The sequence below is a fragment of the Notolepis coatsorum genome (assembly GCF_963971535.1).
Source record: "Notolepis coatsorum genome assembly, chromosome: 5".
In the NCBI taxonomy this organism is placed as follows: Eukaryota; Metazoa; Chordata; class Actinopteri; order Aulopiformes; family Paralepididae; genus Notolepis; species Notolepis coatsorum.
The window spans coordinates 98,474,026-98,491,634 of record NC_140169.1 but is presented as its reverse complement, the minus strand read 5'-3'; the positions used below and the strand labels follow the sequence as shown (position 1 = coordinate 98,491,634).

Below are 17,609 nucleotides of genomic sequence, written 5' to 3'. Positions count from 1 at the left end.
TCGATGTACATGACGCTCGCTTTGCGGCTGGATGGTGCAGGTGAAGGGCGCCGTCTGTTACTGTCGTGAAGTATGTCCAGATGGGCTCCATCGCACTTGGTGCACCTTTTCTTTAAGCGGCATTCGGCTGCCATGTGTGAGCGCGCACAGCGAAAACAGCGCTTGTTGGACTTTATCCATTGACCTGCTTCCTCCGCGTTCAGCTTGGGGAAGGAGTCACATTGCGCTAGCCAGTGTTCTTTCTCACAGTAGGGGCACACTATCTTCCACTTCTCCGTTCTGGAGGGGGTACTGTGGCTCCTGCTGCTCGGTACTGACTCCGATTGGTGCATCACAGTCACCGATCTTCTTCCATCATTTAGTCGTCTGGTTCCTTCTCTGGAGCCAGGGGTGCTCCGCCCGAATGTATCTAGCCGTAGGCTGCTGACTTCTCTCGCCAGGAAGTCTGCTAGATCGAGGAGGTTCGGTTCGGGGCCATTCGGGTCTCTGTGGTCCCTCTGCCGCCTAAAGCGCTCCTGACGAGCGGGCGGCAGCTTCTCCAGAATCCTTTCCACATTTGAGTTGGCGTAAAGTTCATGCCTCCCCTTCTCTCTTTGCGCTCCCAACATCCCTACCAGGGACTGCACTCTGATGGACAGGTCGTCCAGTGCTCGATTGTCTATTGCTGGGGGTAAGCGGTCGATGTGTCGGATCTCCTGGATCACGTAATCCCATATGCGCCCATACCTCTGGTCCAGTGCTACCAGCGCTGCTGTGTATGGGGTGGTGGAAGTCGCGTAGGCGAGCGCTATATTATGTGCGCGGGGCACCTTTAGGTGCTTCAGTAGGATGGCGTATTTGTGGCGTTCATCCAATACATCCACCAACATGGTCTCCAGACACATGCGGAGTTCTGTATACTGGGCCCGGTTCTCTTGGGTGAAGTCGGGTACCATAGGCGTGCCAATGTATGACGCTGACTGTGGATACATCGGCGAGCGTTGGGGGAGAGGCCTCCTAGGCGAGTCTCCTCCCGCTCCTTGGTATGGGCTGGTACCGGCAGTGTACCATGGCCCGCTTGTCCAGGTGCTGTTCCTCGGTGCGGGTCGTGCGTCGTGCTCACCCGTGTATAGAGTCGGGGGTCTGTAGCGCAGCTCCGCGGGAGTATAGCCTGGGCTGTACCGGACCTCCTGGTCCGGTAGAGTACTGTGCTGTCTTCGGGCGTGGTTCTCCTCCTCTTCCTCTTCGTCTTCAGTTAGGTCATCCAGTGCTTGTAGTCTCTGGTTTAGCCTCTCCACAGGATATGCTGCTCCTTCCCGGTTGCTAGGTCTCGCTTGGACCGGTGGGGGGAGGTGGTCTGTGGGGGGTATAGACCTCGTCTGTTGGTCAAGTTCAGGGTTGTTTACTCGGCTAGGGGATGCCGCCCTGGAGGTGTGTCTAGACGAGTTCCTGGAGCCTCTGGCGGAGGGAGAGGGTGTTGTCCGTCTGATCAGCTGTTCTATTAGTTGCGACTGCTGTCTGTCGCGCGCTGCGTCCCGTTGAGCACCGGCTCGTTCTCGGGCCACATTCTCTTCCATCTGAATGCGTCTTATTTCTAGACGTATCTGCTCGTGTTCGCTTCGCTGCTGGATCTGCAGTCGGTCGCGTTCAGCAGCGGCGTTCAGGCTGATGAGGAAGGCCTGCTGTAGGGTCCTCTCTGCCTCGCTGGGAGAAGGCGGTTGTATAGGGGAGCCTTCCCTCGGGGTACTCCTTGCGGAGCCTTGGAGCTCTATCTCCACGGTGCTCTCCCCGTCTTCTTCCGTGCCGAGTTCTCTCTCGGTAGCGTTGTATTCCTCCCGGGACTCATCGGGGACTACTTCTTCAGTACTGGCGGGGTGTGAAGTCATGTCTGGTTCCCACTGGTCCCCACCGTGAACTTGGTCAGTTACATTAGAGCCCGTAGGGGCCTCTATGGTCGGGGTAGTCTGGGCGTTGGGGTTAGACATACTTTTACTTTCTAGTTTTACCGCGTTTACTGTTAGTAGAAGACTAGGTTGTTGACTGACAGCGTAAGCCTCTAAGTACTGAGGGAGCCGTCGTTCGCGCTGCGGGCGTTGGTTAGGAGGATCGTTTCGTGGAGTGTTCATCATAGGCCATTTCAATATTAATAACACTATATTAATATTACACTGATTACCCTCCGGCTCGAAGGACCAATTGTAACTGAGGGGTACAATTCCCTGACTGTATTACTAGATATGATACTTACTACCACTACCTTTGTACTTAATATTCGGCCACCCAGTACACGGCATAAATATATTATCATAAACACTCTCACGTAGATGAAACGGATCCAACACAAATGTACGAAGTCGAAGTATGCGTTTATTACTACACAGCAATGGTGTGTAGAGCAAGCACTTAATCACTTAATTACATTTATGAATTGAAATAGTATGCACTTTTATGGCAAAGAGTATTCGTCGGTATATCAATAGAGAATGTCCAATCTCTGATGGCGCAGGTGGTAAATATACGACCTGGAATAGTTAAGGAATAACAGCAATGATACTTTAATGATTATAAGACTGGATACACTAAGGGGGGGTTAATCCGGTCGCTTGTAAGCCGACAGGAGTAGGAGGGGGGGGGGGGTAGAATCCGGCTGCCTCGTCCGGCCAAGGGTATCCCAGGTGAACCCACTGTAGTGCCGTTCAATGCGCCGGCGATCCTTGGACCACAGATGAAAGCAGGTGGACTCTTTGTGGGCCGGCTCTCTCCGGTCCACGGGGGAGAGACGTGAAGCGACCTCGTCTTGCAGAGCGTCTCCTCACCTTGCGTCCTCTCCAGGGGGGGGGGTTCCAACACACGGCAGTGTCGGGGGTCTTTATCCATGGAATAATCAAAGTATACAAAGCATAATCCGTGCCTGGGAAGGCGGGCTGTCGTCGGTAGAATAATCCGGTATACAGGTCCACTCGCTCGTCGGCTCTGGGGCTCCTCGGGTGCAGCTTCACATGGGGTCAACCACCCTGGGTAAGCAGCCAGTTCTCTGCCCGAAACGATGGGGTACTGACTACGGTAGTATTCTCACCGCACGAAGCACTATATATTAACAGACTATTATTAGCTTAATAGACTACGTCCAACTCGACGATATAGTGCCAAATATGACTATTCAAATATTAATATACACGATGTCTCAATACCGATGGTAGGCGAACTTGGCCTTACTCCCACACGTGGCGTCGCGGGGAGGCTTTACGTCTGTGACTCCATTGGAGGGTAAGAAACTGGACTGAAAAGAAAGTCCTACTTTAGTAGCGCAGTATATATACGCACTATGAACAAATAGTCCCATTAGTGGTGCGGTAGCCAGATTCCTACGCGGAACTAGGACTTGTTCGTACATGTGGAGCGGTACGTTTGAACTGGGTCTGAGGGGTATGGCAGCCTGGCACCAAGGTCTCGACCAATAGTAGAATGGAGACTATTATGGGATGTTCAGTAGGCTAGAATGGATATTCAATGCATATTGTACAAGGAATATACAAGGGATATCAGGGAATATTAGAGAATATACAAATACAATTTAATATATATATATAAATAAATATATATATTCGGTTTAATCTGGCCCTTCACAACAGAGGCTATTAACGTAGTAACGTTAACGCTAGTAGAAATGGATGACAGGTCTAGGTTAAGCCTTACTGTCAGTATATAGTATGATGTCAACAGGTCTAGGTTAAGCCTTACTGCCAGTGTAGAATATGATATCAGTGTAAAGTATGATGTCAGCAGACAGAAACATCCAGGGTCTAGGTTACTTACTGACTTACTGTCAGTGTAGGGGTCAAACCTCCTCTGTGTCTGTGTCCATCTGGACCAGCCCTTCCTCCCGACGGCTTGCACCCTGGCGAAGTATCCCTCCTCCAGATCTGATGTCTCATTGGTCAGATCGCACCAGCTCCGTCCCACATCTATACACTGGCGCACCACCCTCCAGCGTACCCGTCTCCCTCCACCACTCTCTGCCCTGTCGCCGTAGCTGGGAGAGACAAAGTAGACCCACTGGTCAAAGGTCAGTGGTCAGGGCTTTCTGATTTGACCAAGGCTTCCCGTGTTTTAAACTTCTTGTTTTTATGTTTGTTTTGTAACTAGAAACTGAAACTAAACAAAAAATAGAAAACATCAGATAAACATCAGATAATATAATCTATTAGTATAATAAATATATAACCTAAAATATAATCAATGTTGAAAACATCCTATATTTATTTCAAATTAAAATGATAAATACTGACGGCAAACAGTGATAAAATGGCAAACAGTGATGATGTTGATGTTTAGTTCAAAGGTCCCATACTGTAGAAAGAGAGATTTATATTTATTTCTTTTAATGTGAAGCAGGTCTAGGTGGTACAGTATATAAATATATATAAATACTGTGACAGTATCAAAACATTCTGTTTTCACAAACTATACCTTTAAATTAGCCGTTTGGATATCTATAACATTGTGATGTCATAACGATACGCTCATTGCATATGGGTGGTCCTTGACCTCCGTGTCGGGCATGGGAAAAACATGGCAGCTTGCCTATTTCTCTTTTTCCACCTAAACAGTTCACTAAAATATGTTTCTGACAACATTTTAGGTGAGAAATAGGATTTGCAATCGCTGGATCTTAATTCATATTTGATCTGCAACACCTAGTTTGACAGTTTGATCTGAATTTACAGACAGAATTCAACAGAGCGGTATAGAGACTGCTAGAATCTGAGTGGTAATTTCAGCAGAAAACTTCAAAGACATGTTTTGGGGAACTCAAGAGACATTATATTAACTTGTTAACACTTTAATCGCCATGGGTTAAATTCATAATTTACCATCCCTCGCCAGCTCTATTTGTCTATGGAGAAGTTCCCCTTCTTTGCAGGGCTATAACTTTTTAAATTCTATTGCTAAATTGCCATTATTATGGCCCATTCAATGTCCTATATGTATTGTTCAGGGTGTAGCAACGTTAAACTTTTTCATTCACATATTCATACTAAAATATGGTCTAAAGTATACGTATGTTTTTATCGTTTTCTGCAGCTTTCTTCAGAACGTGATTTATAGCCCTAAATGCATTATATTGATGATCAAATACAGTTTGGTAGGAATCTGTGCGAGATAAAAAATTTCAACTGGACGTGGTTCTAGAAGTTTCTACGCATCATCTGATGATGACCGGATGGGCGGGGGATCGTTTATAATTCCGTGGGCAGCGTTAGATGATTCATCCAGAGTGGGGCATATGTTCATCAGATCAGTTAGTATAGAAGACGTTAAAAAATAACGCTGAATCTTACCGTGGCTTCCTCGCGCCGCTGGCAGATGAGCGTGGAACAGATTTTTTTCTATTATGGGATGGAGAAATGCCCGATCCATTTCCAGGTTGTATAATAGTATATACGTCCAAATCATGTTGTTTTTTCAAGTTATTTGCACCGATCGATGTTCACTGTGTCAATACGGAGTCTCTCTAACGATAGCGAGTGGCCGGACCACATATGGATGAGCACTACCGGTTCAAAGGTTAATTTCCGGTTGGCGATCTGCCGATCGGCCACCAGATGGCGCTCTTGAACCGCTAGAGAGTTGAGAGGAGATCAGCAGTGTGTCTCAGGGCTCCGGAAAGGAAATATGATTTCGATGACAGATTTTTGAAATATTGACATCAAAGACGAGTTACAGCGTCTTCGGCAGAATGAGCATGGCTAGGAATGACGTGAAACTCGTCCGCGGCGATCATAGTGTTAAAAGGGAGTATAATATGGAACCTTTAAAATATGCATTTAACCAACTGGTTGTACTAGCTATTACCTTAACCTAATCTTGATCTAACTCTAACTTTAACCTAACGTTTAACCTTAACCTTGATCCAGGAAGATATCCACCTGTGTAGTGTCTGTCTGTCTATCTGTCTGTTTGTACGTCCATCTGTCTGTCCGTCCGTCGATCTATCCTTACATGGCATACTGTACTGTGTAGTGTGTGCCTGGGGGACTTCCATTCCCAGCATGCCACTGGAGCACATTCCGTAGATTGATAGAAGAGAAGAAAACATTGACTGGGCTGGGAGGAGAGGAGAGGACTAGAGAGAGAGAGAGAGAGAGAGAGAGAGAGAGAGAGAGACAGACAGACAGACAGACAGACAGACAGACAGACAGACAGACAGACAGACAGACAGACAGACAGACAGACAGACAGACAGACAGACAGACAGACAGACAGACAGACAGACAGACAGACAGACAGACAGACAGACAGACACACAGACACACAGATACACAGAGGCAGAGAGAGAGAGAGAAAGACAGACAGACAGAAAAGCGGTACAGATATTTAATATTATAAAATGTAGTCTGTATCTTAATCACAAGTATTCTCTCTTACAGAGACAGAATCAGGGCTGATTTAATTTCAATATTCCAATTACATTTTTATTTGAGAAAATATATTCATTTGAATACGAAGCTGCCTGTAAATACATAAATAATAAAAACATCATGGATATGATGTGAACTGAAAACACACCACTGGGTCTTTTCCCCTTTTTGGAAACATGTGCGTGTAATACAAGCCAATACATGGGTGTTACAAAGCACAGCACAATGACTAATGATAGCTTCCTATTGGTACATCCTATAATAAATAATCGTTAGCCTCATACGATAATTGCCTAAGTAATTTTTCAAGGTTTTTGGAAAAGAAGAAAAAAATTATTTTCCAGCAAATGTGTACGAGTTCTTAATTAATATTTAGAAAATAAGTTCCACAAGGTGTATGAACAAGTTTGCAAAAATACAAAAAACACAACAACCATTGCATAACAAAATAAGGTGACTTTTAAACAAAATGTTTAAATATTTTTTCCTCGTACATACGTACATACATGTTATACACTAAGGCAGTTGTTATACTTGCCTAAGTCATGCGATCGCCATCTGTGTATGTAACGTTAAAATGCACAAGTCACACAAGTGAGTTAGGCAGATGGGGATTTTTTAATGTAACAAGCGTTCTGATTGGCTCAGGACACAGTGTGAGGAGATTACAGTTAGGCAAAAATCTCAATTTGGCCAAAAAATTACTTAGGCAATTATCGTATGAGGCTAACGAAATACAACACACAATGAACGTACTAACTGTAAGCATTTTACGCCTGCTTTGGTGTGTGGTAATAACATGTAAATGGTACTGTTAATATTAGAATATCAGCATACAGATAAAGACCCTAATAGACATGAATTACATTAGTAACATCAATCACATGTCATCACATGTTTCTGACAGGGTTTTGGAACACCTTGCGTGTGATTTACCATGCATGATTCCACGTGAGTCATTTCCACAGCATCACGTATCAAAACGTAGTGAGTTTTTTTTTATTTCCATCAGGGAGAAAAGCATGGAGTTATTAGTTACTTGTCAATGTTGCTCCTCACAACTGAAGACCCCTGGCTGCTGCCAGGCAACTCAGCAACACGTCACCACAACAATAGTTTAATAGCTGCCATGAAAAAACGACATTAACATGGCAGACAGCAGGGGTTTGTATAATTAGCATATATTATTTATTGCCTATATTTATTGTAACGTATATCATAACCAACCGGCATACAGACCCTCATCTGCACCTTGATTTATACTGTTTCTTTTTCTCATATTTTTATATTCTGATTTAATTTGATTGCCTATATTTATGTATTTCTGTACCTCCCCCTTCCCTCTCCCACGGGACAATGCATTAGGAAATTGGGTCCCACGAGGACATCTACCCCGTGAATATTTCCGCGCGGATCGGAATACGGGCACACGCGCAAAATCTGCGAGATTTTTCCACGCCGCGGCCCAACCTTTTCGCTGATGGAAGTGCATTAGAAAATCGTGCCCCCCACCGAGTTCTACCCCCGGGAAAAATCTTGCATCGATCCGCGCACGAGCACGCACGTGGGAGCTCGCGAAAAAAATCACCCAAATCAAGCAAAACTTTTTTTCCAACGTTTTCGCTGTGGAAAGGCATTGGGAAATCGTGCCGCCCACCGAGATCTACCCCCGGGAGAAATCTCACGTCGATCTGCGAAAGGGAGCGCCCGTGGGAGCCCACCCAAAATAACAGTTGCCCCCCTTTGGCTAGTCTTAGTTACTCCTGCCATTTACCCGCTCTCTATTGCCGGCCTGGTTAGTGCCTACCCACGTGGAGGTCAGGAAACATTGACCTTTGCCCCCCCCCCCCTCCCATTTGGCGTTAGATGTTATTTTAGCACACACCATACTAGTGACATTTTGGATTAGATGTTATTTTAGATGTTTCTGTTCAAATAAAATCTTATGTCCAAACGAATGCATGCAGTTACATTGTCCAATTACCTATATGGGTGGGGGCACGAGCGCAGGGATTTTTGGGTGGTGAAAATGCTGAGTGGCTAGGAAAACCACTAGCCAGGCGGCTGGGTGGCGCAGCGGACATTGCGCTTGTCACCAACGCAAGAGACACCGGTCTCGAATCCGGCTGTCAGCGTTGCCTCCTGCTTGGGCCGGCCGTCATACTGACTCAATTGGCAGAGTCAGCGGGAGGGGAGTCGATGGGTGGTAGTCTGGTCGTTGTAAACAGCGACTCCTACAGGTCGGTCTGGGCGCCTGCACAGCAAAGACAGGAAATGGCGGGGGCAGTGTGAGCCTCCCACACGTTACACCTCGCCAATGAGAGTCCGCGCTGGCAGGTGAAAAGAAGTGACTGGCTGCCTCCACATGTATCGGAGGGGACATGTGATGGGCTTCTATCCTCCCTACGACCGGCCAGTGGGGGGCACATGCGAGCAACAATCAGGACAGGGGAGGGAGAATTGGCACAAAAGGAAAAATTGGGATGGGAGAAAAATCACAGAAAAAGGAGGAGAAAAAGTATGTCAAAAAACAAAAGGAAAACCACTAGCCACAGTGGCTTGTGAGCCAATAAGTTAATGTCAAGCCCTGGGCATAACCTTCCTGGACCTTTACTTTGAAATTGTCACTTTACAATTTACACTTTTGCTGTACATTTTACTGTATTTCTGTATATTTTTTGCTGCATATTTTAGAATGTATATACATACCAGAATTTATATCCCGGACCGTATTTTATTCTTTATTCATATTGGGGGCCAAGCAGCGAAGATGCGTAAGCGACCTTGAGTGATTGTATGACCAATGTCTACAAATGTATGCCTATGCTTGGCCCCAGTGGCGGCTGATGAAAATGATTCTAGGCAGGGTGGTGCCATATTCAATCAGTTTCAGTAACTACAGAACAGTATATATAGAGACTCACTTTTTTGCTGCGGTAGAACATCACATACTAATTGGAAGAGCCGTCGCGTGTCGCGCTAACCCTTTGAGAAGCTTTGTGGTCCGGGCTTGAATTTTCCATAAATGTATCCATATAAATCCCTTTTGTTAGATCCAACACTGTCTGAATGTTTCTTGTGATTATTATCAATTTCCGATGATGACAAAATGGCATCCAATGTAATAAAAAAAGTCAACCAACGAACTCGATTCTTGTACCGGATCTCCTCACTGGTAAACAAGAATACCCTGAAGACTCTAGCAGGAGCACTCATTCAAGGGTACTACGACTATGCTTGCACCTCATGGTACCAAAGCACCTCAAAGGCGCTAAAAACAAAATTACAAACATCTCAAAACAAACTGGTCAGACTACTGCTTGACCTTACTCCTAGAACCCACCTCACCCCTGCCCACTTTGACAACCTAGGATGGCTTAGAGTAGACGACAGAGTACAGCAACTTGCAATGGGCCTGGTCTACAAGATACACTACACGACCAAGGTACCCATGTACATGTCAAAATACTTCCCAAAGGTCAGTGAATACCACGATCACAACACCAGAGGGAGCTCCACAAATCATGTTAAACCCAGATTCGGCTCAAACAAGGGACTAAACACGTTTCGCAATTATGCCACATCAATGTGGAACGCCCTACCCAAAGCTGTAAAGGAATGTGAATCACTACCCACTTTCAAAAACACTCTCAAAAAACACCTAAGGGAGACTGCAACTCGAAACTGGCCCCTGTAAATGTCCGAACACAACCCCCTCCAATGTACAGTAAATTACCAAGTATGGTCTTGTCAATAATCCAATGTACAGTTTTGTTTGTACAGTTGTACAGTGTCGCCCACCCACCCCTCCTACCCAACCCCCCGCCCCCCACTCCTACCCAGCCCCCCCCCCCCCCCCCCACCCACCCAACCACCTCCAATGTACAGTCCCCCCCCCACCCCCACCTACCCAATCCAATGTATAGTTTCTACGTCAAATGTATATACTTTTTTTTTCTGGACTCTTTTAATATCACAAACAGTACTGTAATTGCAAATCTGATATGTCATAAATGTATAGATGTAGCAGTTCTGTCTATCTGTATGTCATGTATGTCATATATGTTACGATGAATTGAAAATGGGGGACCCTGATGTAAACAAGACGAAAGTCTTTCTCTGGTCTGCATCCCCTTAACAATTGTATGTATTGAGCTGTACTGTACTGTACCCATTCTGCAATCTGTTAATAAAGTTTTCAATCAATTCAATCAAACAAAACAACTGAAAGCCTGTCTCGTCTTGAGTCGCTGCGACAATCATTGACGTCGTCATCAGTCCGTGCACCTCCTAACACACCAGTGCATAGATATATTATATCTATGCACCAGTGACTCTGCTTGGGGCGCTAGAGAAAGCACCCTTCATGCATCATATTTTAAGATGCTGATTGGCTAAATTTAGTTGCTATGTTGCCCTGTGAATTTTTCAATTGGCTGCGTTGCGCACTGACGCCCAGTCAGTGGGGCGAAATTTCTAGCGCCCGAGCAGAGAGAGGGGGGATGAATAGGACAAACAAACAAAATTATATTTTTAGCGGTAGAAATATACTATTATAGAAAAATCTAAAACCACTTCTTTCTTCTTTTTTCCACCAGAGGGGCGGTGCCCTAGCGCCCTCTATGGACCAGCCGCCACTGCTTGGCCCCCACATCCCTGCTTGCTGTCATAATCAAGGCCCGGGCCTTCCTCTGCCCCCATCCTGCCGCGCCCATATATGCGCATCCCACGCTGCCAGACGGTCATCAATCAACGCGGCTGTGAGGGATTCCCTCATCAGCAGCCCCTATATCACCCTACGGATCCTTTCGTCCTTCGTCGGAGTGTTATCTAGTCATCTTAGGTACGAGGACGTATCCTGCCTTGCTGCACTTCTAAGTACTGCTGACCCTTCTCTAATATTTGTTCTCCCTGTGCCCAGGAAACCCGCTGCCTGCCTACGCTGTCTATCGAGACGCCGCCCGCCCGGACGTTCCCGAGGAGAACGACGAGCACTCCTATATCACATTCTGCACATTTCTCTGTTGTACTATTGACGCCTGGTACCTGTGGAATAAATATCCTAAACCGCTCCATTCTCTCTCTCCCTGTGTGTTCTGCTCTTGGGCTCAGCCACCGCTGCCGTAACACTTGCAGGTATATATTTTTTATTCTTATTCGTGACTTTGTTTTTGACTACTAAAATGTGTTTTGACTACTAATGTTTACTGTGTTTACTGTGAGCGATCTGTAGTGCTGAATTTCCTTCTGGATAAATAAAGGATTTCTATTATATTATATTCTATGATGCCCAGATTACCCCAAGCTGATCAATAAAGGAATATCGTATCTTGTAAAATACTTGATTATTTAACTTAGAACTTCAAAACTGTGACAAAATGGCAACCAATGTAATAAAAAAAGTCAACCATTGAACAAGATTCTTGTACCGGATCTTCTCTCTGGTAAACAAGAATACCTTGATGTCTCTAACAGGAGCACTCATTCAAGGGTACTACGACTATGCTTGCACCTCATGGTACCAAAGCACCTCAAAGGCCCTAAAAACAAGACTACAAACAAACTGGTCAGACTACTGCTTTTCAGATTCAGATTCAGATTACTTTATTCACCATATTGTACAGGTACAAATGGAACGTGATTTGACATTTCAGTGCATGATTTTTTCACAAATAGGAACAACATAATAATAATAATGATAAATAAATAAGTGCAAAACAGGACAGAACAGTGAGACAACAATAAGACAGTAAAGTGCAGTGGTAGGGGACATGGATACAGTGCAGCACAGTTCAAGTCCAGAAGTCCAGCCCTAGCAGCTCGCCATAGAGGGGGGGGGGAGCAGGGGGACACCTGACTTGTTTACCAGGCGAGCTGCTGAGGGGAAGAAACTCAGTCTGTGGCGGGACTTTAGTGTCATGGGCAGCCGTAGCCGCCTGCCGTGGGGGAGCATGTTGAAGAGGTTGTGACCCGGGTGGGCAAGTCTGCCATGATCTTGCTCGTCCTCCTTAAGGCCCTGGTGGAATGTAGGGACTCGAGGGAGGGAAGGGGGCAGCCGATCACCCTCTCCGCCGAGCGTATCACCCGCTGCAGCTTGGCCTTGTCTCTGACCGTGGCTGCAGGGAACCAGGTGATGATGGAGAGGGTGAGGATGGACTGGATGATGGCGGTGTAAAACTGGACCATCATGGTCCTCGGCAGCCTGAACTTCCTCAGCTGACGTAGGAAGAACATCCTCTTCCGGGCCTTTTTATTGAGAGCGATGGTGTTCAGCTCCCATTTTAGGTCCCGGAGAGTGTCATGCCGAGGAAGCGGCAGGACTCCACAGAGGCCACGGGGTGCCTCCCAGAATGATCGGGGTGGGGGGGGCTGCCTTCCGCCTGAAGTCCACTACCATCTCCACTGTTTTCTGGGCGTTGAGGTCCAGGTTGTTGCAGCTGCACCAGCTCAGCAGCCTCTCGATCTCCCTCCTGTAGGCGGACTCGTCCCCCCTGGATATGAGACCCACCAGGGTGGTGTCGTCCGCAAACTTCAGGAGTTTGACCGAGGGGTGCAGAGAGACGCAGCTGTTGGTGTACAGGGAGAATAGTAGTGGGGACAGAACACAGCCCTGTGGGGAGCCAGTGCTGATGGACTTGGGATCGGAGATGTTGATTCCCAACTTCACCCGCTGTGACCTGTTAGTCAGGAAGTCCGTCATCCACCTGCAGGTAGAGTCCGGCACCTGCAGCAGGGCCATCTGGTGCTCCAGGATGTGCGGGAGTATGGTGTTGAAGGCCGAGCTGAAGTCCACCAACAGAATCCTGGCGTAGGACATAATGCAGAGCCATGTTCACAGCATCGTCCGTGGAACGGTTGGCTCTGTATGCAAACTGCAGGGGGTCCAGAAGAGGGTCTGTGGTGGACTTCAGGTGGGCCAGGACAAGGCGCTCAAAGACCTTCATGACCACAGACGTCAGGGCGACCGGTCTGTAGTCGTTAAGGCCTGTGACCTTGGCCTTCTTGGGGACGGGGATGATGGTCGAGGCCTTAAAACATGCTGGGACCCGACACAGCTCCAGTGAGGTGTTAAAAATGTTGGTGAACACTGGGGACAGCTGGTCGGCGCAGTGCTTCAGGGTGGCGGGTGAGATAGAGTCAGGACCGGCTGCCTTCCGGGGGTTTTGGCTCTTAAACAGGCAGTTCACCTCTCTTTCTGTGACAGAGAGGGGGGCGGAGGAGGAGGGGGGAGGGGTGGCGGGAGAGGGGAAGGGGAATGGGGGGTGGGTGGGGGGGGGGGGTCATGGTAGGGGAGACAGGGTTACCACTGGGGACCGGGGGGGGGTGATTGTGGTCTGGGGGGGTGAGGAAAGGGGGCCGGGGGTTCCCTATCAAACCGGCAGTAAAACTCATTGAGCTCATTTGCCAGTAGAAGGTTGTCAGACGTCTGTGGGGATTTTGGCTTGTAGTTGGTGATGGTTTTTAGACCTTTCCAGACTGAGGAGGAGTTCCCCTCGGAGAACTGCAGCTGCAGTTTCCCCGAGAAGCTTGACCTTACTTGACCTTGACCTTGACCCACCTCACCCCTGCCCATTTTGACAACCTAGGATGGCTTAGAGTAGACGACAGAGTACAGCAACTTGCAATGGGCCTGGTCTACAAGATACACTACACCACTAAGATACCCATGTACATGTCGAAATACTTCCAAAAGGTCAGTGAATTCCACGACCACAACACCAGAGGGAGTTCCACAAATCATGTTCAACCCAGATTCGGCTCAAACAAGGGACTAAACACGTTTCGCAATTATGCCACAACAATGTGGAACGCTGAACCCACAGCCGCAAAATAATGTGAATCCCTCCTTCAAAACTGCTCTCAAAGAGCACCTACGGGTGGATGGGCGGGACAGATGTATCACTCCAACTTCCACTCAAGGGCCAGAGGAGCAGCCATATTAATTGATAAAAACACACCATTTACTATGTCAAGTGTAGAGGCTGACCCCGCAAGGCACTATATTATAGTGGTGGGGAAGCTCCATTCATTCCCGGTCACTCTGGCCAATGTCTATGCGCCAAACTGGGACAATCCTTCGTTCTTCTCCAGCCTTTTTTCTCGCCTACCGGATATGACCTCACACTATCTCATCCTTGGCGGCGACATGAATTGTGTACTCTCCCCGGTGCTGGACCGTAGCTCGCCCAGAAAGGCTCCCCTGTCTAAATCAGCCCGCGCAATCCAGCTCTTTCTTAAATCATATGGGATAGCTGACGTGTGGCGGTTTCGTAATCCTACATCCAGAGGATACTCCTTCTTTCCCCGGTCCATAATACCTTTTCGTGCATAGATTTTTCTCTTGGATAGGAGACTCCTCTCCCTCGTAACCAAATGTGACTATGAGGCGATAGTGATTTCGGACCATGGTCCCTTAGTTATGAGAATGAGTATCCCCAATACACAGCTCGGCCACCGCCAGTGGAGACTCAACCCCCTGCTTCTATCAGAGGAAGCCTTCACAAACTTCATCACGTCGGAAATCACACTATTTCTCGACATTAATCAGACCCCTGGAATGTCTTCTTTAACCATATGGGAGTCACTGAAGGCATACTTAAGAGGGCAGGTGATTTCATATTGCGCCAACCAAAAGAAGATAAGCACGGCACGCCTTAAACAACTGACAAACGAGATTCTGGAGCTAGATAGACTATATAGCCACCCGCCATCAACCGACACGTTGAAAAAACGTATGTCACTACAAACTGAGTTTGATCTCCTGTCAACACAACAGGCTGAGTACCTCATCACTAAATCATGACATGGGTACTATGAACACAGGGAAAAGGCTGGACGGATACTTGCCCATCAGTTGCGACAAAGAACTGCCAACCAGACCATCCCCACTATCAATGACGAGCAGGGCTCAAAAGCCACTGACAACCTTAAAATTTATGAATGCTTTCAAACGTTCTACTAATCGTTATACACCTCGGACTCGCAAGGGGGCCCCTCCACGCTGGACGATTTTTATAGGACCCTTCATGTCCCTACAGTCGACCCAGAGATAGCCGCAGATCTGGAGGAGGACCTTACGGTCACGGAGATTGCATCAGCAATTAGATCTATGCAAAGTGGCAAGTCCCCGGGGCCAGACGGCTACCCTACAGACTTTTACAAAAAATTCTCAGTCCAGCTCTCCCCGCTGCTGCTATCCGTATTCGATTAATCATTCTCAACAAATTCCCTTCCTCCAACCATGCGCCAAGCAGTTATCTCCTTAATCCTTAAAAAAGACAAGAATCCACTTGAATGCGGCTCGTTCCGTCCAATTTCCCTCCTTAACGCCGATGTCAAGGTCCTCGCTAAAGTTCTGGCTCGCCGTCTGGAGGGGGTTCTCCCCTCCATTATCTCACCAGACCAAACAGGCTTCATCAAGAACCAGTACTCTTTCTTTAACATCAGACGCCTCCTAAATATACTTTATAGCCCCTCTCCACCCGGAACACCTGAGGTGGTCCTCTCCCTGTTTATTGCACAATGTTGTTTTTTTATTGGATTCTATTATATGTTGTACCACTGTATTGCACATCGTTGCGGGCAAGACCACCCGCATTTCATTGTATACTTGTATGCCGTGACAAATAAAACTCTTGACTTGACTTGACTCCCTTGATGCTGAAAAAGCGTTCAACCGGGTGGAGTGGGGCTATCTTTTTCACGCACTGGAGAGGTTTGGATTTGGCCCTAAACTCATAGCTTGGATTAAAATTCTATATACATCTCCGATGGCTGCCGTTCACACCAACAACAATCTATCCACCTACTTTGAACTCCATAGGGGTACGAGACAGGGATGTCCCTTATCTCCACTCCTTTTTGCGATCGCAATGGAGCCCCTTGTGCTGGCTCTGAGGCAGAACACCGATATCAAAGGGATCATGCGTGCAGGCTCGGAGCATAAAGTCTCGCTCTATGCGGACGACATGTTGTTGTATATATCACAACCCCAAACAAGTCTCCCTCAGTTAATGTCCCTACTTGCAGACTTCGGCAAAATATCCGGCTACAAAATCAACATTCAAAAAAGCGAACTGATGCCTGTCGGAACCGTAGCGGGTCGGATACCTCTGAGCTCATTTCCGTTTAAAGTCAACCCTAAAAAGTTCAAATATCTCGGGATATGGATCACGCATGACCATAAAACCTATATATGGCTAATTATCAACCTTTATTATCTAATCTGACGAAAGATATTGAACGTTGGGACCCCCTGTCACTTGCCTTGGGTGGAAGAATCAATCCAATAAAGATGAACGTATTGCCAACATTTTTATATGTATTCCAGAGCCTCCCAGTCTTCCTGACTAAGACATTCTTCTCCAAGATAAACAACCAGATATCTTCCTTTATCTGGAACAAAAAACTGCCCCGGATAAAAAGAACTATGCTGCAGAGACCCCGCGCAATGGGTGGGATGGTGCTTTCCAACTTCATGTACTACTACTGGGCAGCAAATATAAGATCATTATTATACTGGGTAAAGAGCGAGGACACAGCTCCCTGGTGGACAGTACTGGAGAGAGCGTCAGTTAAATCCACCTCCCTATCTTCCTTGCTATGTGCTAAGCTCCCGTTCACACAGCCCATGTCTAGTTTTACCTCGAACCCAGTTGTCATTCACTCGATAAAAGTGTGGAACCAATTTAGAAGATCCTTCTCCCTTAAGGAACTATCGCTGGCTGCACCAATCACAAGAAACCACATGTTTATCCCCTCAATGATGGATAAGGCCTTTGACAGTTGGGTTGGGAGTGGAGTGATTACGCTGTCTGACCTCTATATAGACGGCAACTTTGCCTCCTTTGAACAGCTGGTACAGAAATACAAAATCCCTAGGTCACACTTCTATAGATATTTGCAACTCCGGAGCTTTGTAACTTCAAACTCGGATTGCTACCAATTGTGTCCTCCTGCCTCTCTCTTAGACTCAATCTTGAACTGTAAACTGATCCAGAAACAAGCTATAAGCAGAATCTACGAATTACTTAATAGAAGCAACCTGGCACCTCTAGATCTCCTTAGGGGCAGATGGGAGACAGACTTAGATGAGCCAATCACAGAAGACACATGGGACAAAATAATACAGGGGATTTTCTCTTCCTCCATATGCCTTAAACATGCTGTTATCCAATTTAAAATTGTACACCGACTGCATTGGTCTAA

The 17,609-nt window shown here is 46.9% G+C and overlaps 1 protein-coding gene across 3 annotated transcripts in view; it reads right to left on the bottom strand.

Moving 5' to 3' along the window:
* Positions 1-17,609, bottom strand: part of il20ra (interleukin 20 receptor, alpha) — a 53,453-nt gene that overhangs the window by 23,298 nt on the left and 12,546 nt on the right. The window contains exons 2-3 of one of the 3 annotated variants that reach the window (XM_084313847.1): positions 5,983-6,106; positions 3,804-4,012 (exon numbers count right to left, since the gene is read on the bottom strand). In XM_084313847.1, the coding sequence (XP_084169973.1) occupies positions 3,804-4,012; positions 5,983-6,106 (333 nt within the window). Of the gene's footprint in view, positions 1-3,795; positions 4,013-5,982; positions 6,107-17,609 lie in introns of all 3 variants that reach the window. The other 2 variants (XM_084313849.1, XM_084313848.1) reach the window with 2 other exon arrangements.